Raw genomic sequence first — 25,030 nt, 5'->3', positions numbered from 1 at the left:
CGAAAATATTCCTAAATCCAAAAGGGGTTCCTTTTGAAAAGGTTTGAGAACCATTGCTGTAGAGTTATGGGTAACACTTCCAAATAAGGGGCCATAATTAACAATAAAGTAGCTACAACCTAATACTTAAGTAAGGGTTAATAATCATTACTTAATGACACATTAGACACATATTAATTGTTATTAATGCATTAGTAAGCAGTTACTTAACTATTAGATAACTATTACCTTGTGTTACAAGTTAATAGCATATTATTATTTAACTAATAGATAAGTAAGGGCACAGTTAATAGTTAAGTAGCTATCAGGTCATACTTAACTAAGGACCAAAATTAACACTTACTTGATACAAAAGCAAGGCATAACTAATGGTTATATAATACATAAATATTGGGTTTTGGGACCCTTACATTTAGAGTTGGCTGAGGATAATATTAATAGATAGATATTGGTGTTTGGGACCCTTATATTAGAATTGGCTGCGGATAACTAATGGTTAATTAATCGATAGATATTGGTGTTTGGGACCCTTATAATAGAGTTGGCTGAGCATACCTAATAGTTAAGTAATTAATCTACTGTGACATCTAGTTTTCACTCGTTCAAATCACTGTAATAGTGGCAACAGGAGCCATTATATAGCAAGGATTGGACGTACACTTCTCAATGATGGTGGGGTGATGAGATGTAATTTTTTCATGTACCACTTATTAGTTTTAACGGTAAAAACCCTACAATAAATGCAGAACATTATGAAGAGTAATAGTTTTGAAGCGAAACTAAACCATTCCTTTGTGATAATTAGGTTAATGTTTGAGAATATTAGCTCCAAGAAGAGCAGTGCATGATGGGTACGCAATCTATAGACAACAATAATTCGGTATTATTTAATCATTAGATATGCCTTACTTTTGTATTAAGTAAGTGTTAATTACGGTCCTTAGTTAAGTATGACCTAATAGCTACTTAACTACTAACTGTACCCTTACTTATCTATTACTTAAATAATTATATGCTATGAGCTTCTCATTAGTTATCCTCTGTTAATTATGGCCCCTTATTTGGAAGTGTTACCGAGTTGTGTTTCTCAACGGGGGCTTAATTGGTGGGGGCGTTGTTGAGAAGGGTTTGAGAATGGTTGCTGTGTAGACTAGAGTATATTCCAAATCTATATCCTCTCCTCAGCCCTGCTGGCAGCGTGCCCTGTTGCAGCGTGGTGGTGGTTTATAAAAACTTGTTTTCGTAGGCAGAGACTGAGATGAAGACCTTGTCTTTATTTATCTACATCCCAGCAACACACACACACACACATACACAAAAACACACACACACACACACACACACACACACACACACACACACACACACACACACACACACCATGCATGCACACGAATGCACGCACGCAAACACACGCGCGCACACACACACAAACGCATGCACACAAACACACACCATGCATGCGCATACACGCACGCAAACACACACACAGACACACACACAAACACCTACCCCTCTCCCCCTCACCAATGTATGCACAAACATAGACACACACACACACGCGCATGCACGCACACACACACGCACACACAGACACACAGACACGCACACACACACACACACTCTTTCTCCCTCCCTGGAGATTGAACCTTCCAACCGCAGGAGCTGTGGAGATAAACAACCAACGTCCCTCTTACTACCTTATCCTCACACACACACACACGCACACACTTGTTCCTCCTCACCAACCATCTCTCTCTCTCACACACACACCTCCCGCTTACTGCACCTTCTCCTTTCTCTCTCTCTCTCTCTCTCTCTCACACACACACACACACACACTCCTCTCTGGAGATTAAACATTCCGACCGCAGGAGCTGAACAGATAAACAACCAACGTCCCTCTTACAGCACCTTATCCTCACACACACACACACACACACACACACACACACGCACACGCACACACACACACACACACACACACGCACACACCTCGCCCCGCTCGCTCCCCCTCATCAATGTATGCACAAACCCAGACACACACACACACACACCTCGCCCCGCTCGCTCCCCCTCACCAATGTATGCACAAACCCAGACACACGCACACACACACGCAGCACACACCTTGCTCGCTCCTCCTCGCCAACGTATGCACAAACACAGACACACAGACACGCACGCACACACATACACACACGCACACACACCGTAAAAAATAGAATTACGCATTGTTCAAGTAATTACATGTTCACAATTGAATGGACAGGAAATATGAATTATTATTAACCAACAGAAAAATCCACATCAAACCGATAGGGTGCATCTCAGTGATGTGTGAATATAAAATAGTGAATATTGCGAATTGAAAATACATAATTGCCACAACTGTTTATTCAGCGCATGCGCTTGTTGGCCACGACACGGGGTTTCCTTCTCAACATGGGAAGGGCTGGCAGGCAAAGAGGCAACGTGTTCCTCCGGTTTCACTCCGGTTGAAGTGTTTGCTAATGGGCTAGTTCATATGGCATTCACGTTAGCTAACCGTTGAGCAAATTCCTGCAGGAATGTTACGGACCATATTGCCTGTTTGTTTATCTCATTTAAAAACCGTCAATGCATCTGTGGTACAGTATATGGCCCTCTTATTTAACCAGCGTGGTATTTCTGATTTCACTTTGCACTGTGTCATGTAATGGTTACAAGCTGAGCGCATTAGTCCAGTGCCACACTGCCTGTCCACCTAGCAGTAGCCTTGTCATTTACTGGTAATGGTAACATTAAGGACTCAAAGTTCATGTCATCATAGTCTGAGTATATAGTTTTAGTAGCGCGCTTCTGTAAGGCTGTAGGCTATTGCACAAGTTTGTCTTTTGGTTTTGTTCATGCATTCACTTCTAACTTGTGCACATCAAATGAGCTAGCAATTAAAAGTAATCTTAATGCAATGTTATGTTGGTATACTATGTTGCTCCTGGCACAAGGCTTTTTCTTATGGATGCTAAACTTATTTCAAAATATTCTTTCTGATTATGTTCTAGATAAGAGCACCACATCTCCCATGTTCTCAAGCACTGTGGTTTCTCCTGAGACCAGGACAATCTTCTCTGAGTGACACCAGGAGCTTCACCATAGGAGACCCCAAAAGGGACTTGTGCCTTAACGTCACGGTGATAGAAGTCTGAGACAGATGGCCTGCTTTATTTTTCAAAGATCAGGTAAGAATTTACAACTTTGATACTGCTGTAGACATCTGCTTACATCTAGTTTTGTATGCTGAGAATCCTTCCATTGTTTGACCTGTACCTTTTTGTGCATGTTGCTTTTTGTATTTGACAGATTGATGCTGAGTTTTTTCGCATCACAAACAAGATGCTATTGAAGACCTTCAGAGCTGCAGTGGACAATTACACTCCCAAACTACTTTGTCTGTACCATGCCCGAAAAACAGCCTTTGGAAAAGCTATGGATGATGTCATGGCGAAGCTTTATGATGAGGTATGCTATGGTTGAAATTCTTAGCATTTTGAAAGACTGCTCAGACCAGGCCAGGTTTAAAAAAAAAATGTATATTAAAAATAATACGCATATCTTGCACTGATTCAAAAACCTAAAAGGAGAAGCAAAGCAATGCAACTCCCAAGTCAGTTATACTCCTATGTCAGCTTGTCCAGCTAGAAGGCAACATTTGTTGTGAAATGGTCTTCGTGCGAATTAAAGATAGTGGGTAGAAATTAACAAAAAAAGCCCACAGTTATTCTGCTGTGGTGGCCACAGACCGTTTCTCTTTCTTTCTGGCAGATAATTTTACAGAGAAGTGGTGTCTGATCACCCACTGAATTTGCCCAGGTACTGCTGCTCATCCAAAATGGCACTTCAACGTGTGCTGTTGAACATTAAAAATTGTCACATCCACCATTGGCGCCCTGTGCTCTTCAGAAATGTTGTAGGCAGCATTAGCTGTGATCTAGGTAAACGCAAAGTCTGTTTCTGACTATTTTGAGTTTTTGTCCTGTTTTTTGTCCTGTTTTGTTTTTGTCCTCAATGTCCCCTGGTGTGCTATCGTGTCCCCTGGCATCTCCTCCATACTCGGCACGTGACTGGATACTGTACACATTAATGAGCCATCTTGGATGAGTACCATTAACTGAGCAAATTCAGTGGGTGATCCACTGCATCATGATACAAGATATGAAACTGTATGCTCATGACCAGAAAGATGTTCTGTGATGCCACAGAAGAATAACTATTTTTGGGGCATTATTTGGTTATTACCTCTAATTTCTATCCATTGGCTGTTACATTTTCACAACAGAAGGCAAAGTAAATTCACATTGTGTTGCTTCCCAACTGGACAGGCTAATTTCATAGACTGATTTGATGATTCACTTTGAGTTTTGTTGCTTTGTTTTTGGTTTCAAATTTTATGTTTTTGGAACAGTATAGTAATGCTGGGGAAAATCTTTAATATTTTTGCTATAAAGAAGTGTTTGAACTCTTAACTCTAACCAAACTATGTTGTGTTTTTTCCTGCTTTTTTGGCATAGACCTCTGACATCCTCAGGCACCGCAAAGATGCTGCTCTTCGAGGACTTCCAGTATTTATCCGTGAGGACCCCAAGGAACTTTTCAAAGAGTGCCTTGTAAGTAGTCATTAGCATGAGACAGGAACTTTTTCCAACAAATCATATAATGGCATACAGTGCCTTCTTTATGTTTCATACTATGTACATTATACTCATGCACACTCAGACTGAAAGTATGCTGACATGCATGTAGTACAGAGTAATAGAATACAATAGAGAATAGAACTGGAGATTTAGTGTGCAATGAATAGAAGAGGGGTGGATGTCTTTGTTGATTCACCTGTGGCGCCTCCCTAAGGGCAACAATTCAAACTTCAGTGATGAGGCAACTGTCATTGATCGGGTGGGGGGTAAATGCATAGAAATTATGCAGTGGCATTAGAGAGGGTTGAGTGGCAAAGACCGAATAAGTGAGTGAGTTTGTGTATGTTGTGGTACTGGCAATTCTCCTGGCTTCCCCTCCATGTTCTGGACACTGCTGGGGGACATACAGTGAGTCCAATATGTATTTGATCCCTTGCTGATTTTGTTGGTTTGCCTACTAACAAAGACATGATCAGTCAATAAATGTTATGATAATATGTATTCTAATATGGAGAGACAGAATATCAAAAAAAATATCCAGAAATTAACTTAAAAGAATATATATTAATTTATTTCCATTTCATCGAGCAAAATAAGTATTTGATCCCCTGCCAACTGATTACAGTTCCGGGCCCACAGACCAGATGGGCACTTCCGATCAACTTGTCATCTGAATTAAAGACACCTGTACATAATAACATGCATAAAAGACCCATTGAATCAGCAGAATCAGTCCATAGTATGAGTGAATCTGTCACACTCCAACCTCACCAGCATGGGAAAGACCAAAGAGCGGTCAAATGATATCAGGGACAAGATTTTAGACCTGAACAAAGATTAAATGGGCTGCAAAGCCACAAGAAAGAGACTTGGTATTAATAACCCAGTTGTTGATGCATTTCTTCCAAAATGTGAGGAATACAAAATGACTATCCATCAGCCTGTCTGGGGCTCTATACAAGATTTGACCTTTTGTAGGGATTTGATAATCATGAGAACAGAAAGAAAGCACCCTAGACCTGTACAGGATGAACTAGGCAATGATATCAAAGCTTCTGGGACCAAAATCACTGAGAAAACTACAGGTAGCACTTAATGCCACAGAGGTTTAAAATCCTGTAGTGCACACATGGTACCTCTACTTCAGAAGGAACCTGTGCAGTCCCACCTGAGGTTCGCCAACGGACATCAGACTGGTTTAAGATATGATAAGGAGGTGCTGTAGTCAGATGAAACCAAAATCAAGCTGTTTGGCATTAACTCAATTCAATGTGTTTTGAGAAAGAGTACTGCTGTCTATGATCCCAAGAACACCCTCCTCACCATCATGCATGAAAGTGGTATCATTATGGTTTGAGGGTGTTTGTCTGGCCAAGGCACAGGGCAACTTCACATCGTCAATGAATCGATGGAGGGAGAGATGTAATGTGCAATCCTGAGTGCAAACATCCTTCCCTCCACCACTTCACTGAAGGGTGGGCCATTTTTGGATCTCCCAACATGACAATAATACACAACATACAGTCAAAGCAACGAAGGAGTGGCTCAATAAGAAGCATATTAAAGTCATGGAGTGGCCTACAGTCTCCAAATATTGACCCTATAGTAATTCTATGGAAAGAACTGAACCTCCCATTTGCCAAGCTACAGACCACAAACTGTTAATGTTTTAGAGATAATATGCAAAGAAAAATGGGCAAAAATATTTTATACTATATGCACAAACATTGTCATCAACTAAAAGAAGCATCTGACCTCAGTGCTAGACAACTAGGGCTTTGCCACAAAGCACTTTATCTTCTTTAGCTAGAGGGGTCAAATACTTATTTGCCTACATTAAATACAAATAAATTAAAATATATTATTTTAAGTTATTTTCCGGAATTTCTTTTTGATATTCTGTCTCTCCATGTTTGAATACACATTATCATAAATTTATAGACTGATCATGTCTTTATTAGTGGGCAAACCGGCAAAATCAGCAAGGGATCAAATACATATTGGACTCACTGTAGCAAATCTTCTTGCCACACATTGATGTGACACCTTTGACAACCACTAACTGAGCAACTTCAGTGAATTATACTCTGCCTCATTTAAACCTACATTGCAGAAGAAGGGGAAGACTGTGGTCCAGGTACATCTACGCGAGTGCAAAACATTGCCGTCATCCTCGAGGAGAGGGTTGTTTTGCAAGATATCCCAGATACTCCCAACTGCTGTGGCATACCTTTTTGGCTTCCTTTATGCCCTGAATATCTCCTACCCAACGGCTCTGAAGTATACCTTCAATACTTTGCAAAATGTCTTCATGGAGATTGGTCCCAAATGTACACGGCGTGTACAATCTCTGAAAAACAAACTGCCACTGTAAGACTGACGACGAGGCTGTATTTTGAAATGTGTGGTGGTTCCCTTGATGGCCTATGTTCCCACGGTGTTGGAGTATGACTATTTCTGAGGGGAAAATGTGGAAGACATTTTAACAAACTTGCACTTTAAGAGTGAATACGAGGTTGTATTTTGAGATGCGTACTGGTTACGTCAAGGTCCCCTTGATTACCCATCTTCTCACAGTGGAGTTTCGCTCAGTTTTACCTCCTTACTTGGGTTATACTAGCCTGGTTCTCACCGACGGTGCGGGTGTGTACACAAACTACCATCTAGTAGCGCTGCCATTAACATGCTCTTCTCGAGTCAGAAAATAAATGGTGCATTTATTGCAACTCACCACCAACATATTGCAACTCGCCACCAACAAATTCCTCCAAAAATGTTCTTGGTTAATCTCGAGTCAATATAATCTATAATCTGTCCTGTGACTCATCAATGCGAGCTGCTGTTGGTCTTTAAGCAATAAATGCTCCGTTTATTCTCTACTCGAAAAGTGTGTTAAGGGCAGCGCTATGAGACGGTAGTGTGTGTAGCTCCACTCCACCAGGGTGCTCCAGAGTTACACTCGCGCACCGCCGGTGAGAGCCAGGCTAGGGCTATACTGGCCTTCAAAGGCAAAGTGCAGTAATTGAGTTCAAACTGAAAATGGGGTTCATTACACCACCTTTATATTGCAACAAAGACTAGCGGTCCAAATGTGTACCTTTTTCAGAGATTTTGCCATGTCAAATTTGAAGTAACTACAACATGCAGCCTAAGGCATTTTTCTCAGTTTGAATGTTAATGTGATTACTGTACTTTGCCTTTGTAGGGCAGTATAGCGTTTTCCCATCATTATCGTTTCTTTTACATTATGTTTTACTTACCAGCCATGTTAAACCTTATGGTACTTAGGTGCAGGCCCATGTTCTGAATTGGCAAATGTGTATTTAGGCTGTGTATGGGTCAATCAGTGCCTACCGTTAGAAGGGACGTCTCAAACTTGTAGCTTGTGTTTCAGAACTTGCAGAGAGCAAGTAGATATGAATGGCATGACACCCCAATTACAACTGCACTTGTTATTACAGCTTGGCCTGTGAACCCAAATTTAAGTACTGAAGGGCCATTTGTTTAAAGACGCTAAACCCCATTTAGCCTCCTATTCATGCTTAAAAAGACAGAAAATGGTTTTGCTCTTAAATTGCATGAATACTTCTGATTCTGTTCAAAAGTACCTGTTGAAATAAAAACAAAATCAAAGTGTGAAGTTTGTTGTACATTATTGAAATTTTGTGAATGTCTATTCAGCAAAAAGACTAATCTGTGCTGGTATAATGAGGAATTGAAAATTGACTTAATTAAGAATTCTTAATAAACTTTACAGTGTTATCATAGTTGAGATTATCATGGGAACATCGTTGGCAAAACGTGCCAACTGTTCAGTAAAAAGACGAATTTGTGTTGGTAGAACGAGGAATTGAAAATTGACTGAATTAAGAATTCTCAATAAACATTACAGTATATTCACAATTGAGATTATCATGGAAACATTGTTGGCAAACAATACAATTCTAAATGCAGAAGGTTGCCCTGTTTTTTTAAATAGTCTCAACTATTTTTTTTTTACAGTGCACCCACACACCTTGCCTTGCCTCGCTCCCCCTAACGTATGTACAAACACAAGCACAAACCAGACACACTTTGGGACGCACCAAGGATAGTGCGCATGTGTGGGCGGGGGAGAGAGAGAGAGAGAGAGAGAGAAAGAGAGAGAGAGGGAGACAGAGATTGCAAGCATACATTGGTAGCATTCATACTGTATATAAATGTGTGGATATATATCATGCGTGACTCCCGCTGGGATGGTTATTTTGGAGGGAAGTGTTTGACATGTCAAGGCGAGACTTCAGGGACACAAGTGCACACATTCTGCTCTGCTAGAGAACCCAGACGCTAAAAAACCAACGACTACTATACGGTCGATATAGCGGAGCGGCTAAGACCCAGCAGCTCAAAGCTTCGACTGTCACCAGTGTTGCCAGATTGGGCAGTTACCCGCCCAATTGGGCTACTTGGGATGGCCGTCTGCGGGTAAAAACGGGTAAAATTTGCCATTTGGCGTTTTTTTTTCAGGAGTTTTGTGTCCATAGAAGTCAATGTAATTTGTTGAACTTGGGCAGAATTTAACGCATTTTGGCGGTTTTTGAGAGCCTCTTGGGGGGGGATTTGATCAGACACATCTGGCAATACTGACTGTCACATTCTCAACCCACGTCTCTCTCTCTCTCTCTCTCTCCAACCAACTCCCGCCGTCTTGTTTTTTTCTGTCCTCTGGCCACAAACCCTGCGCCCCGAGCGTTTAAATCTGGCTTTCTCGTGAGTGGTCGGTGTCTGGAAATCACTCACATCCTGTTTACCCCGGACGGAGATTTTCAAACCCCGACCGCATATACTGTGTGTGTGTGTATGTGTGTGTGTGTGTGTGTGTGTGTGTGTGTGTGTGTGTGTGTGTGTGTGTGTGACCACATATAGCTGGCTAGATCCACGGGACAAATCCGCACACTCAACCCTCACAAGAGCACAGTGGCTGACAGGGACGGTTTACTGCACGGGCCTACCAGGCCCAGGCCCAGGGGCCCAGGAACCAAGGGGGCCCTGAAGCCAAATCCTCTACATTTCCACTCTCACATTGCTGTAAACACGGAACTTTTAACAACTGCATTTCCAAAAGTTCTGGGAACCCCCAATAATGTAGGTCTCTAACACCTGGTATAAAACCCGGAATCTTTTTGGAGGGGGGCCTTTCTTGTATTTTGGCCTAGGGCCCCATGGAGTCATAATATGTCCCTGTAGTGGCTGCCTGCTGGGAGAAGAAAAAATAATATCCAGACTCAGCTATCCTTTTCGAGATAGCTGAGAGAAAATTACATTTTTATACAGTGAAAAGTTTTAGTCATATAAGCCATTTTCTTGATACAGAAACATATTTGAGTTAAGGTTATCAAAATGTGTCTTTTTCACCCTACATTAAGACAAAAATACACTTCCATTGTGAAAAAAAGTTTTTAAGTCAAGTCATTAGTTGTTAGCCTTTTGTTTCAGACGTAAGCCTGACGTTTTGACTGTGTAACTTCCGTCTTCATTCCATCAAAACATGTCAGGTAAAGGATAAAACTTATTCATGTCAGAATCAAAAGAAAACTCAAGGCTTAATTCAATAAGAAGGCATAATAAGCATAATATGTGTAGTTTTGATAGTTAAATCAGCCATTTTCCTCGAACAGAAAAAAACATTTGAGTCCAGTTTCTCAAAATCTTTCTTCCTCTAGGAGACAAATATACTTCCATACAGTGAAAAGTTGTGATACTTATCAGCAATGGTGTAACGCAAGTAGTTCAGGCCCCCCTGCAAGCTACCAAGAATGGGCTAAAAAAAGAGGGCCTAATAACATGTGGAGGGGCCCCGTTTCTTCAAGTCAAGGGCACATGTGGGCCCCCCGCCTCGTATGGGGCCCCCTGCCTCGCAGGGGCTGCGGGGGTATACTTTACGCCCCTGTTTATCAGCCATTTCTTGACATAGAAAAACATTTTCAAGTCCAATTTCGCAAAATCTCTCTTTATTATACAGGTGATTTAAAAATTACATTTAATGCAAGAGAAAATATTTACACGTCGAAGAGGTCTAAAAATATTCATCTATAACCTCTTCTCTTCCTAGATATAGACCTTTCTATACAAGTATATCCCACAATGAGATAAACAACCCCTCATAAAGTGGGACTGTGCCTGGTAAGATGAGTTATGGATGCAGAGAGTGAATGAAATACAAATATGAGTAACACTTTAGAAAAGGGTCCACATGTTAGTCACTGAGGGTATTTTCACTAATACAGTACATGCCTATCTACTGTCTGTATAGGCCATATAAGACCTGGGTTAAATGTGTACTCTCTATGGTTAAAGGCCTATCAGGCCCTTATTACAATTACTGATTACATCAATGACTATAAATGCACTCAGAGAATGCAGACCTCCACACAGACCTCTGTGACCTCCGCCAAGGAAGCTGTTTGGTTTGACTACACTCTATTTTTTTTCAAGTCATTCTGCCTTGTTTTTGTCGAATTAAAAACTGGAATGTCAACTCAAAATTCACCCTATGCTGCAATGGTGTGAAGAATCTTTTTAAAAATTCCAGAATCCGGATCGTGTTTTTAAATTGAACAAGACATGTCTGAATAAATGAATACATGTCTAATCAAATGATTGATTTTACAAGTCACTTCTACAGACAGTTAGGCATGTATTAGTGTCTAATACGTGAACATTAAAATAAAGTGTAACTGAAATATGAAATATGGCTAATAGTCTTTAATGTACACATTGCAGTCTAGACCTGTGTATTAGCTATGCGAGACGGATTGCATAAGTACACTGATATGAAATATCCCAAAGCCAAAGTACAATCATGGTTTTGAAAAACAAAAACGGCATCAATAAATACACACTCGCACCCTGCACACTCACTCACTCTCTCTTTCTCTGTCTCTCTCTCTCTCTCTCTCTCTCTCTCTCTCTCTCTCTCTCTCACACACACACACACACACACACACAGCATCATTTCCCAATATTAAGCACAACACATACAAACATAGACCTTTAGATATTACTTTCTATTCCTCACTAATTTACACCATTTGACTTAAAAAGGACATTGTTGGTGCATCTGTGCAGAATTGTGCAGAATTGTAGTGTCCTGCTATGCTAGACATTAACGTTAGCCTCAAGCTAACATCTCAGATCCCTCAGGATCAACTAGCCCCATAGTCCTTTAGTCTCCACCCAATAATAAAACAAACAAACAAACAAACAAACAAACAAACAAACAAAAAAGCACCCACCCCCCAATCGAACTCAACAAAATTATCCCTAATAGAAAAAGACCAAAAACAAAACAAAACAAAAACCAAACAAACAAAGAAAAATACAAAACAAAACCAAACAAGAAAAAATAAACAAATACAAATAAACAAAAATTATGGGGGATTAGAATATACCCTCTGCCTGTCCATTGTGTATAATCTCCGATTTCCATCCCATCTGTGCTAGGCATGTTTAACGTCATAAGCATAATATGAACATATATTAGCTTGACTATCGTGACTACTTAAAAAAAACATGCTATATCCTGGGCAGGCTGATTCTGCGTCTTCAAATGACTCTGCATGCAACTAGTCGAAGGAACTATCAATCAGACCATTCTTTTGTCTGAATTAGCAACCCATCAGGCCAAATGCCAGAACTAGTGTGTCTTGGCTTACTATGAGAACACACTAGAAGCGACAAATGCTACAAAGAGTCGCTGGAGGGTTTTCATAGCAAGAGCGTCACGACCAATAAAAGTGACAGAGCATGGTCGTTAAAAGCAGAATACAAGCATTCAGGCATTCCAATTGGCTGTGGCGGCTATCGCCGAATCGCATCATAACTCATTAGCATAATATTCGCTATATTAGCATAATATAACTTCAGTTCAACTACAAACTGTCGCTCGAGTCACTCAAATTGCTTTCGTCTCTTCTGTCGCCAGCTCCTCCGCACAAAGTCAATTACTTCTGTCACTGTTGTCGCTCTACTTGCTTTTGGTGTGTTTGTGACATTAGACCCGCTTAAATTGAGCAAATTTTCATGCTGGATCACCAATTCTGAGGGGAATTTTTGTAATTGCAAAATACAGTACAGTGTCACTGCTAGCTTTGTTCAGGCCAACAGAGAGAAACTTGCCGGTGCCCCTTCTGCTACCTAATCTTGAACAGATTGACAGATCTTCACACCAAAAATTTGAGCATTTGGGAAACAGAACGTTGCGAACAGAAAAGTACATGTTTTTTTTCTCTGCGAACTGTCGACAACGCCAACATCAGTAGGCTCATCCGGGTGACACATGATCACTGATGGTTGAGTGCACAACCCAGTATGAATACAGGTGGTTGGCAGGTAAGCACTTTGGCTCCAAGCGTAACTGGTGCGGGAAGGGCACCATTCTGAGGAGCGTATCGCAACAGCACTGTTGCCAAATAAGTTAGAAACTTGGTTGCAATGCTATTTCCCATTGGCAACAAGAGTTGTATAAAGTAGAAGCCAGAAGTACTGCTACGGATGTACGGTAATTACACCACCAGTAATACGATATTATTACATAGTTGAACCATGGAAAATCATACTCCTGGTGTCATGATAACATCCTTAACAGTACTTCTACTTCTACATTATACAACTTTGTTGGCAACATGCTAAGTTGATCAGTGATTAGCAACAATGCTTTCGAGAAATAGAGTCCAGGTCCACATGAAAACAGCATGAAAATATGGGTGGGCCCAGGCTATCATGTACGTAGGGTCTCTTTAAATTTCTAACCATTTGAGTTATGCTTTTGCAAGATATTGAATAAAACTTCTATCGTCAATGACGTCTTGTCTCGCATGACAACACAAGCACAAGGAGAGGATGGGAGGATACAAATTGAAAGGGACCCATAATATATAAAAGGCAAGAAAATCTGCTGCCACACCGATGTCTATTATAGTTATTTCTTATTTATTCTCAGTGCATAAGACTAACATTTCGACAAGCGTCTTCATGTTGAAAATGAATAAGAAATAACTAGAAAAGATATCTGTGTGGCACCAGATTTTCTTCCTTTTTATTCATGTCTGGTCCTGCACTGGTCCTTGCCATTCCATAAGCGCGGAGTACTTGTTTTGTTCTACAAGGACCCGTGATATAGTATTGAGCTTTAGCGGCACTTGCAGGATTTGACCACCATGTTGGAGAGCTGTTCGACGCGGGGCGTGCGTCCCAGGAAGTAGACGATGGTGAGGGGTTCCAAGTCTTGGGGTACGCAGCACGGGGACGCAGACGCTTCTGGGTTCAGTTTGTTGTACAGCGGCAGGATCTGGCGGAGCATAATTGGGTTGAAACACATTAACAGAGGTGTCAAAACTAAAAGTAAAAGAACATTCATGGTGTAAGTGCAACACTAGCACATGACATTACTTACTTGCTACACCAATTAGGCCACCTAATGAGGTAGACTGTGTTGTTACTGAAAATCACTAAAAACCTAACCGCAAAGAACTCACCACAAATTTGATCCAACCAGCACAGATTTACATTTATACAGGTCTACTGATTACTCAGATAATTTGGAAGGAAACAGTATCTCTTTTGTTTACTTTTAGATTCACTTTTTTGACACCTCTGCACATTAGCAATGGCTAAGCATTAGCTTGTTGCACAGCGGCATAATCAAACAGGGAATGGAGAATTGAAATAAGTTCGCAAAATAAAGTTTAATGTGCAGAGGCAATCTGACTCAGTAATAAGTCGTGAAAATAAGAGTCGTAATGTGGAGCATCATCTAACAGTGAATGGGGATAGCAAGACATCTCTGCGTTCAGCTTGTTGCATTGTGGCCGGATTTTTAATGGAGTGCATGATCTGTTAGTAGAGGAGTTAGAAAAGTTTGAATCAGTAGCCATTCTAAACCTACCAAGTCATAGCGACCATGAGACAATCAATTCTAAGTAGTTTATATTTGTGGTGATATAGGCCTATTGCTGTCCAAGACCACTTCCGAGTAAATGTAAATTTAAATGTAAATACTTAAAAAGAGCCAATGTGAATACTTCAAAATCTTGGTAATGGTACACATTCAAGAAAATTAGGTAATTATTGTGCATGGGTAAGATCTGACAGTGGAGGCTAAAAAGATGTCATTCACATCTCTCTGTCTGCATCAACAGGACAGTACAGGAAAAACAATCAATGAGACAGAGAGAGAGAGAGAGGGAGAGTGAAATGGGGACAGAAAAAGGGAGAGAGAGAGAGAGAGAGAGAGAGAGAGCGAGAGAGAGAGAGAGAGAGACACACACACAGCAAGACAACCAATGTTGAATGGAACTCCTACAGAGCTAACAAAACAGAAAACAACACTAATACAACCCAGGACACCAGTTCAATACAAATATATTGAAATTACACTTTCAGTGTTCAAGTCAACTTCAAAATACTTGAACTATACTCCCAAAACACCAGTCATGCTAGTGACTTCATACGACTGACTTCCACGTGTTTTGAATATTTAACTTTTTAAAATGCTGACTCTTCATTTTTGTGTCGTGAAAGACACTTCATTCTTAAAAGCAGCACATCTTGATCTTACCATGTTATAGTGATTGTCTGCACTCCAAAGGTAGGGGCAGTTTCCTGCACAGAAGTTGGCTTTGTATCCCTTGGGCTCGTGTATCCATTTCCAATTAAGGTCCCGACGAAAGTCAATGTACAGCGACCTCAGGCAGCAACCCTGATCGGCCGCATTCCTGAAAGACACAAGAGCAAGAGACAGATAATGTTTCAGCGTGGTGCTCTAAGGTATGAAGTATGCTATGCATTCACTTCACTCTGGAACACTTGTCTTATAGTACACATACATTCACATCACTTACCAGTACTGCCCTACAAAGGCAAAGTGCAGTAAATACACATTTTGTCAAAACTGAGGTTAGACTAAAAATGGTCTTCATAAAACCTCTTGTGACAGAGTCTTATGGCCCAAATGTGTCCCGCTGTAGAGATACTGCCATGCCAAATGGGTGGTAACTGCAATATCCAACCTAATACCAAGGCTCTGATGGCATTTTTCTCAGGTTCAATGTTTCCGTAGCTACTACATTTCATTCTCTAGCACACACAGTATATTACCCTACCTCTAAATTAAATTCACATTCCATTCCAGAGGACTGTCATACACTGTACATTCATCAAAAAACATCTTTCTACAGCTCTGCCTAAGCAGTCCTGATAAATGAAAGCATGTCAGCCCCTTGAGCAGTTCAGGTGTTTTTTGTTTATTGTTTGTTGTTTATTGTTTGTTGTTTACCATGGATCATCACCAGTTTCTATATGTATGAAACGGCAGACATGTCAGACAGGGCTGCCTATTGCCAAATTTGATCTTTTCATGAACGTTTACCAAGTAATAAACTAATATTTTGTAGTATGGTCCAAGTTCAGCCATTTTTGCCGCTAAAAAAATGGCTATTTCTGGAAATTCAAAATGGCGGACCATGGAGAAGATCCCCCTTTTCATGTATGAAAAATGCAATAATTCTAGTCATAATGAATGCTTAGAATTTGATGGTGGTGGTAAGTATTCATGGAAAAGGTAACATTAGTGAATGGTTAGCCTGAACTCTGGAAATAAACAACTAAAAATCTTACACAGTGTCCCTAAACGCTACATGAAAAATGGGATTGTGCAAAAGTAAGAAAAAGCAGGTAACATACTCGAGTGACGCACATGTGAGTGCTTAATTAATCATTTCAGTAAGACCAATTAAATGAGACATCATTGAGAAAGGAAGTGGCCTGAACTAATTATATTAAAGAGAGGAAATCAATCAAACTAACTCAGTCCCATACACACCAACAATGCTCGAAAGGAGATATGAAAAAGTGAGTAATAGCAGCCTGTCGCTCTGGGAAGGGATATACAGTAAGACCATCTCCAAAAGACTCCAAAAGACTCCAAAAGATTGGTCGAAGTAACAGCTGGAAAAGGAGGAGCCACAAGCTACTGACAGAAGAGTTCACATACTTTTGTAATACATTTCATTTTCAGTTTTTGTGTGAAATAAACCACATTTGTTGAAAATCATAATGGAATTTATCTCTCTTCTTGAGTATTTGGAAGGGGTGCTCAATTTGAATGTCTGTTAAACTGTGTAAAGCTCTTTTCTGTTTTATTTTTTTTAACAAAAACACTGACCATGTCTGGAGGGTTCCATTCTGGAACACTGCCAGACACATTCTGCTACAGCTACTTTAGACAAAGATGTTCGTAGTTCTAATCCAATAGAGCGTCTCTGCTTTAAATATGAGTACAATCCATTCTAGAACACTGTCGTATACAGTACATTCCATTCTGGAACACTGTCTGTCACACACATTCACCTACAGCTGCTTTAAAAATGAGTACAATCCATTCTAGAACACTGTCGTATACAGTACATTCCATTCTGGAACACTGTCTGTCATACCCATTCACCTACACCTTGGAGATTGTTGCCAGAGGCTGTCTGCAAGGCTGGCCCTGGGGCACCCATTTAGAACGCAGCCAGAAATACACCACCATTTTCTTTTCTTTTCTTTTTTTCCCCCTTGTCCCTGAGCCAAGGCGTCATACCGAGAGCATGTGGTGCTGTCTGGAGCAGCCCGCCTCTTGCGGTTTTTCTTCCCCGGGTTCTCCATCCTGTCCGTGGGGAGCAGGGTGAGGATGAGGTGGGGGGTCTTGGTGCTGAACTCAATCTGACCTTTCGTGGGCTCGGGTCTCCTGTACTCCTCATCGATGCCTGCAGACAGAGGTCGTAATGGAAAAAAAAGCTTTTTCAAACACTTGCACAAGCGTGTGTCTCCCGAAGTGCTGATTCAAAAAATATATATTATTATTTATCTTTTATTCTGCAATTGAGATATACTGTATGCAAAATCTCATTGCCAAGAGGGACTAGGCAAAAGACAACAGCACAGACGAGCACTGTCAACAAAAACAATAACAATAGAAAAACGACAGATAGTACTACAAAAACACATCTCAATGTTATACTTCATAAAATAAAACGTATAATCACCTGCAAAACGTGCCTCTAGTACTTCACTCTTGTTGGGCACAATGTTGTTTGTGGACGGGACAAACGTACAGCAGGAACAGTGGACACTGAGCTTCAACCCAAGATTCCTTTCTGGGGACAAACAGACAGCCAGCCAATCAGATGGACAGATCAAGAGACAATCAGACAGACAGCCAATAAAAATGGCCAGACCATCAGACAGACCGGCAATCAGACAGACAGACCACCAGACAAGTCAGCCAATGAGACAGACGGGTAATCAGACAGACAGACAGACAGACCGACAGACAGAAAGACAGGCAGACAGAAATGCAGACAGACTGATAGACAGGCAATCAGACACAGACAGGCAGGCAGGCAGGCAGGCAGGCAGGCAGGCAGACAGACCAACAGACCAACAGACAGACAGGCAATCAGACAGGCAGGCAAGCAGACAGGAACTCAGATAGACAATCAGGCACAAGCAGTCTGGCAGGTAAACAGACAGACAATAGGACTTCTGAATCAACGTAATTCTTTTAAAGGGAGTATAGTTTCTAATAAGCTATAATATAGCTATAATGTTCATAATAAGCTGTTTTGGGGGATTATCCAATGCTTACAGTAGAGGTCATCAAACATAATCAGAGGCAAGTGCAGATACACTACACCAGTGGTTCTCAACCGTTTTTGAACAAACGTCCCCTTGACCTCATAGTAAGCCTCCCAACGTCCCTTGACATCATTAGCCTGCCATCATTACCCCCTTTAGACAGACAGACAGACAGACAGACAGACAGACAGATAGATAGATAGATAGATAGATAGATAGATAGATAGATAGATAGATAGATAGATAGATAGATAGATACCCGATAGATAGATAGATAGATAGATAGATAGATAGATATATAGATAGATAGATAGATAGATAGATAGATAGATAGATAGATAGATAGATAGATAGATAGATAGATAGATAGATAGATAGTCCCACCAATTCCCAACGAAATCCAACCATATAATACGTATGTAGGCCCTAATGAATGACTGTGCACTTTACTGAAATGATAGGAATCGGAGTGATGTTGTTTTGCGGGCAGCTCTTCCTCTATAATTTCGCTCTGCATTATTACAAACAGCCTCTGCCTGATCGGCTTATCGTTAAATCCCAAACTGATGATTTTCGGCTTCCATGCCATCGCCGGCTGGTGAAAATTTACGGTCGGCACGTGACGGTGATACCCACCACCAGGGTTCTAGAATTTCCACCATCCAACCGGCCAAATGCTGGTGAAATTTCAGTTTCAGACTGGTAGAAAAGAGCAATTCACACTAGCCACTTTGAGCCATTAGTGTGAGTGTGTGTTTGGCTAGTAAGTAAGAACCTTCACCCATTTTGGTTGGTTTAGGAAAGGAAGGTTAATTTAGAGCCCTGCCCACCACCTATGAGTACAGAAGGGTATGCCCCTCAGCTCAGAACTGAAACGTTTGAGGAGGAATAAAGGTGAGAATTCAACCACGCCAGAGAGAGTATAGAGAGAGAGGTTCCATTGGCCCATTGTTTCCGGGTTCTATTATTGCAAGGGGGAGAGGGGGGAAATCCCCCTTTAGGCAGACCTAGGCAGAGCTAAGGACTGTTCTATTCAATGCTAGGAGTATTATGACACGCCCCTTTAGGCAGACCGGAACCTGGTCATGTTAGGTGCCCATAGCAACCTATTACATTGGCATATCTCTATATACTTAAAGAATCTCTGACCACGCTGTCTTCTGCTTCTTCACCGTACTACAACTTGTGTACGTATGTGGGTTTCAGCACCCAGTGTAGCCCCTTGTTATGTGCCGTTCCACCTGAGGAACACTGTAATAGTCACTGAAAAACCTTTACTACCATAGTACAGTGTTTCTCAAACTTTTTCAGCCCGAGGACCACCATGCCCCCCCCAAATTGCTCAGGGACCACCTGTCAACTGAATTGACAGTTGACGGGTGCTAATTTGACAGTTAATTTAACTTACTTTTTATTTTCATTTAATTACAACCCTGTCTATTGTGGTGAAAATAAGACTTCGGCTGTGTAGGTTTATAATTAGGTTACAAATATAGCCTACTGCTAGCTTGTCTTGAAAAAGTAGAATTCCTTTCGCGGACACCTAAACTCTGTTGTGGACCACCAGTGGTCCCCGGGCCACACTTTGAGAATCACTGCCATAGCACTACACCACTATGACAGTACACAGGGCCTTTGATAATACCTTACGAATTGCCATTTTCGTAAGAGCTCATTAATAACAGGGATGTCTTACTGGGTAACCCCCCCCCCTAAAACACATCAGGGGAGTATTCCAACGACCTGGCTCAGTAGTAAACCAGGTTAAGTTAACCTTCAGACATCAATACTGTAAAACATCTAATAGAAGAGCCTGAAGTCCTCATAAATGACATTTGTGGGGAAAAGAAAAACCCTCTGACCTCTGAAGGCCATCCACTCCTTGACCGTTTCCGTGACGTCGACGGACATCCAGGACCCCTTCTCCTGAGGATGCAGTGTCCGGGAGTCGATGTATCTCTGTGTGGAGCCTGTCTGAGGATCCTCCTTTAGTATCTGCAGGATGGACACAGTTGTTAAACACAGGCAGATAATTTGAGTGCTTCTGGGTCTTCACCTTTTTTCTTGGTGCTCATCAGTGTAGGGTCTCTCAAGTTTAGTCCAGGAAGAGAAGTTCTGAGGCACTCAAGGTTTCAATTTTTAAATACTTTTTTATTTGGCTACAATTGCCTACGCGTTTGAGCCTTAAAGTCCTTCTTCAGGGCGTTCATATATGCCTTTTCGGCTCAAGGCTTTTTTGTAGTTGTCCTGTGTCCTCACGTATGACTGTCTGTGTGTTCTAAGGTTGAAAGTTTATTTCAAGTCCTCCAACTTGTCCAGCACTTTGGACAGCTACCTCTGCTGTATTTTAAAGTGCATTATAAATACAATTGACTTGAATTGACCTGAAGGAGCCCTCCTTTATGCATAGCAGCTAATACCTCAGTTCATATTACAATCTTGCTGTATTGGCCTTCAATTACATTACACTTAACTGACACTACCACACCAAAGCGACTTACAGTTATTTAGACTAGAGGGTATTGGTTACAGTCCCTGGAACAGTTTGGGGTCAGGCGTCTTGCTCAAGGGCACTTCAGGTAAGAGTGGGATTTGAGCCTGCGACCCTCTGATCTTAAGGCCATCTCCCTAAACACTATGCCAGGGCTGCCCATCAAAAAACTTCAGTTACAGCAGCAGAATTAATCCAGCTCCAGTCGTCAGTTGTTAGTATTGCCAATTGCGAGGTTAGCAGTTCCCTGCCTTTATCATATGGCACTTTAGTAGTGGGGGGAGTAATTAACCAGTGCTCTCCCCCATCCTCCTCCATGACTGAGGTACCCTGAGCATGGTACCGTCCCGCTGCACTGCTCCCTTGGGGCGCCATTGAGGGCTACCCCCTTGCACGGGTGAGGCATCAATGCAATTTCGTTGTGTGCAGTGTACAGTGTGCAGTGAACACTTGTGGGCTGTGGAGTGCTGTGCCACAATGACAATGGGAGTTGGAGTTTCCCAGGTGGGCTTTCACTTTCACTTCAATTCACTTTAGCCCACTGGGCCACGGTGTCCCATTTGTTGCCAGTTGAGAATTGAGCAGGGGGAGGTCATCTCCAGCTGGCTGGCTGGCTAGGTTGCCGAGTAGAGGCACATCTTGTCACCGGGCTAGGCAGGCAGCCACTTAGGGCCCCCAAGCCTCTATATAACAACTAAGACTTTAAACTATACACAAGTTTACTGTTTGTAAACAATTCCTGGCTGCGCGACCCTGGCTACGCACTGTTCAACCTCTAATTTTTAGAAACTGCTGTCCGTCAAAAAATCAGCTCATATGGTTGGCTGCCAGTCTCACAACACGAATGTTTGTAAAAAAAAACCCAACAACAACAAAAAATGTGTATAGTGGTGATTTGTTGTGAACGTTCATTCTTTTGAACTCTTGCTTGGGGCCCCACTGACCCTCTGTTTCCAAGGTGATCAGAGATCATCTAAAGCTGGCTGGCCGGCTGGTAAATAAGTTCCAAAAATAAATCTCATTCAATCAAAACAAGCAACGTTTTGTATCCTTGCTTGTTTTAGTTGAATTAAAGCTTATTTGGCTGTGTGCAGACCTACCTTCTTCAACTGTCTGACACTATTGTGTAACCGGCAAGAAGTGTGCTTGGATGTGCGATGCGCATCCTACCCAAAAATGACTGTCTGACTGTGTTGCAAAGGTGAGGGTTAGAGGAGACAATATGCATTGTCCGTACCAACCTGGATTTCATTAATAGTGAGGACTGGAGGTACATGTACAGCCAGGTCTGGATTGCTAATTTAGCATGCAGAGTATTTGGAGGTTGGTCTCCGCGCATCCACAAAACAATAATCCAGGGGCCAGACAAAAGCGGTACACAGTGTGATGAGATGGTCTGCACACTGAGAATGAGCTTCAAAAAGATCAACTTTATTTCTTTATACAAATCTGGCAACATTTCGATCCACCAGTGGGATCTTCTGCCTGAGAAATAAAGTTGATCTTTTTGGATCTCATTCCCAGTGTGCAGACCATTTCATCACACATGCAGAGTATTTCCCAATGGGCCGACAGTCCTCAGAGGCCGATGCTGTTAGGTTGTTTGGCATTTTCTAAGAGACTGGCCCACGATTTAAAGCGGGGCTGCCTATGCAGACCCTGAGGAGAGTGGTCGAAGCTAGGGCGCACAGGGAGGATACATTTCTGGCAGAGCGAGTAACACCGCCACCTAGTGAATGAGTGCGATTTAATTCTCCAGAAGTTGCTACTTTGTGAAAGCCAAGAGGAACACTAAAAACAGCTCATGGCCACGGGTGACTAAATTTACCACCAAATCAGAATGGAGTTTAAGATCCACAGGTCATTTATTCTCAATCATTCACCACAATTGGAGTCGGGAGGGGAGGGAGGGAGGAGGAAGAGGAGGAGGAGGGAGGATAGCCTACATAGTATTCCACCACACAGGGCTCTCCCCCGGCCTTCGTTTTTAACGGCATTGCACAGACGTCTCATAATTCCACGACTGGAGTAATTATATGCACGAAGGCGGCCTGTAATTACCTGATACACCTCCACCCTCTGTTCGGTGGCGCGCGCGTGGGGGTTGGGAACCCGGTAGATCCTGAACTCCGCTTTGACCAGCATGCTGGAGTTCCGCTCCACGTTGGCCACATCAAAGCCCACCACTCTGAAAAAGGGGCTGGGAGGCGTAGGGTTGATTGTGTCTGGAGGCATACAAAAAAAGAATAATAAATAAATAAACAAAAGGCAGCGTAGCCTACAGATTCTGCACCGTCTTTACGCGCAGTGAGATTGTGTGTAAAATGAAAGACTAAAGTAGATCTGACCAAAAAAATACATGAATAAAGGAATGAAGGGAAAATAGCGTCAAACTATAATTCAGTGGCATGTCATTCAAATCGTGTAGCAGAACTATCCAGTATTGATGATGAAAATGAAGGTGCCCAAAATACGCATAGGTACTAGGCTACTCATATGAATCCTGGTATTTTGGCAGCCTGTCTTTCAAAACGTGTCCCCTATCCTAACCATACATGAAAACACAGAACTTACTATTTAGGCTACTTACTGGATTCGGGTGGCAGCATATCCACGCGCTGTACCTCTTTGGCATAATAATCCTCCTCGCTGCTTTCGCGGTCGCATGCATCCGCGTAGCGCGCGCGTTCTTTCAGCAGTTCTCGTGTGCTATTGTACAGTAACATTACCTCTGGCGGGACAGCCGCTGTGGCTGACTCTGTTGATTCAGGTGGGGAACGGATTTTGAGTTTGCTCAAGATCTGTCCTCGTACCGCTTCCAAGCGTTTTGATTTGTGATCGTCCAAGTCATATTGATGACAAGTCGAAAATCCCTCAGCCGAGACGGTCAGCTTTAGCACCAGCAATGCGTAGCCGATAAACAACATGGTGGCATGAATTCGCAATGGTAAGGTAATCCTCAAGTGCATCCAAACAACGGTATCCGTGTGTTCCTGATATGGTTCGCTCCACCGAGGCTCCTTTCAGGATTGGGAAACGTCAAGTAAGAATTGCGTAGGTTGAGCCACCGTCTGTCTGGAGGCCTACCTGTAAAATGATTCAGAGGAGCCCACTTCCTAAACTCCACTATAATTTTGTCACAAGTTTTGTGGTGAAAACATTCAGGTCGCAGCGGAGATCCACAAGTGAAAGTTTCTGACAGACTTCTACAGATGTTTTGGAGTCTCAAGAAGATATTCTCCTTTAAAAAAAAGTCTCTATTTTAAGTTTTAGCCCATTGTAGTGTCTATTTCCCCTCAGAAAATAAACCTAAACTGAAAACTCAAGTTTGGATTTTTAGTATTTCACTATTTCACATCGCTGTTAAATAAAAATGTCATTGTATAGTGTGCCTGAATTGCTGAGCAAAGTTCAAGCTTAAGAGTCCCAAGTGATGTTTAGCGTGTTTGCGGTCTGTCTCGGAACTTGGGAAGAGAAATCTATTTTCGCCGAATTTCTGCGCTTTAATGTTAGGCTGCAGCTGTGTGCCTTTTCCGTGTCAAACTAATCATTTCGACAGACTCTTTACAATTCACGGTACTTGAATAGCCTTCTCGACCCTTATAAAACATCTTTTCTTGCAACTTATGGTTTGCTATAAAAACTGTTGTTTTTCTTTATAAATAATTTCCCCCAGCCTTTTCCACAGACGCAGAAAGTTATTTCTGTTGTAAAACTCAAAATATGTCCGACTTAAAAGTAATCCTTAATGAAGTTATCCTTGGAATTCGACTCGGGTGAGTTAAATCACTCCATCCAAGTAAAAATGAAAAGCATGTCCCATGGATTCGTCAGAGTCGATCAAGGCATTGTCATTGCAGTCGTCTTCATATTCCACGCGGAAACGGAATGGCTCGAGAGTGTGAAAGTCGTGAACTCCCGTCTCGGATCCTGGACCAAGTCGATCATTCCTCATAAATCTGTCTCAGTCTGCAAGAAGAGTTGCAGACAGCAAGTGTGTGTGTGTGTGTGTGTGTGTGTGTGTGTGTGTGTGTGTGTGTGTGTGTGTGAGAGAGAGAGAGAGAGAGAGAGAGAGAGAGAGAGAGAGAGAGAGAGAGAGAGAGAGAGAGAGAGAGAGAGAGAGAGAGAGAGAGAGAGAGAGAGAGAGACTGGGTGGGCGCAAAGTGTACAGGGGCGCGCAACATTCACCATTGGTGATGTGAGTGACTCA

The 25,030-nt window shown here is 41.9% G+C and overlaps 1 protein-coding gene across 1 annotated transcript; it reads right to left on the bottom strand.

The window, feature by feature from the left end:
• Positions 1-10,667: 10,667 nt before the first annotated feature.
• On the bottom strand, positions 10,668-24,806 carry tgfb5 (transforming growth factor, beta 5). The gene is made up of 7 exons (XM_063189525.1): positions 23,411-24,806; positions 22,882-23,045; positions 20,192-20,324; positions 17,738-17,848; positions 17,293-17,458; positions 15,271-15,427; positions 10,668-14,001 (listed from the first exon to the last, which is right to left on the bottom strand). Exons 1-7 carry the CDS (start codon positions 23,787-23,789, stop codon positions 13,843-13,845), a joined length of 1,269 nt encoding a protein of 422 aa, XP_063045595.1. The 5' UTR covers positions 23,790-24,806; the 3' UTR covers positions 10,668-13,842.
• Positions 24,807-25,030: the final 224 nt, after the last annotated feature.

This window comes from Engraulis encrasicolus, chromosome 23 (genome assembly GCF_034702125.1).
Source record: "Engraulis encrasicolus isolate BLACKSEA-1 chromosome 23, IST_EnEncr_1.0, whole genome shotgun sequence".
Lineage (NCBI taxonomy): Eukaryota > Metazoa > Chordata > Actinopteri > Clupeiformes > Engraulidae > Engraulis > Engraulis encrasicolus.
Note: the sequence above shows the minus strand (reverse complement) of the source record. Positions and strands in the feature narration are given on the sequence as shown.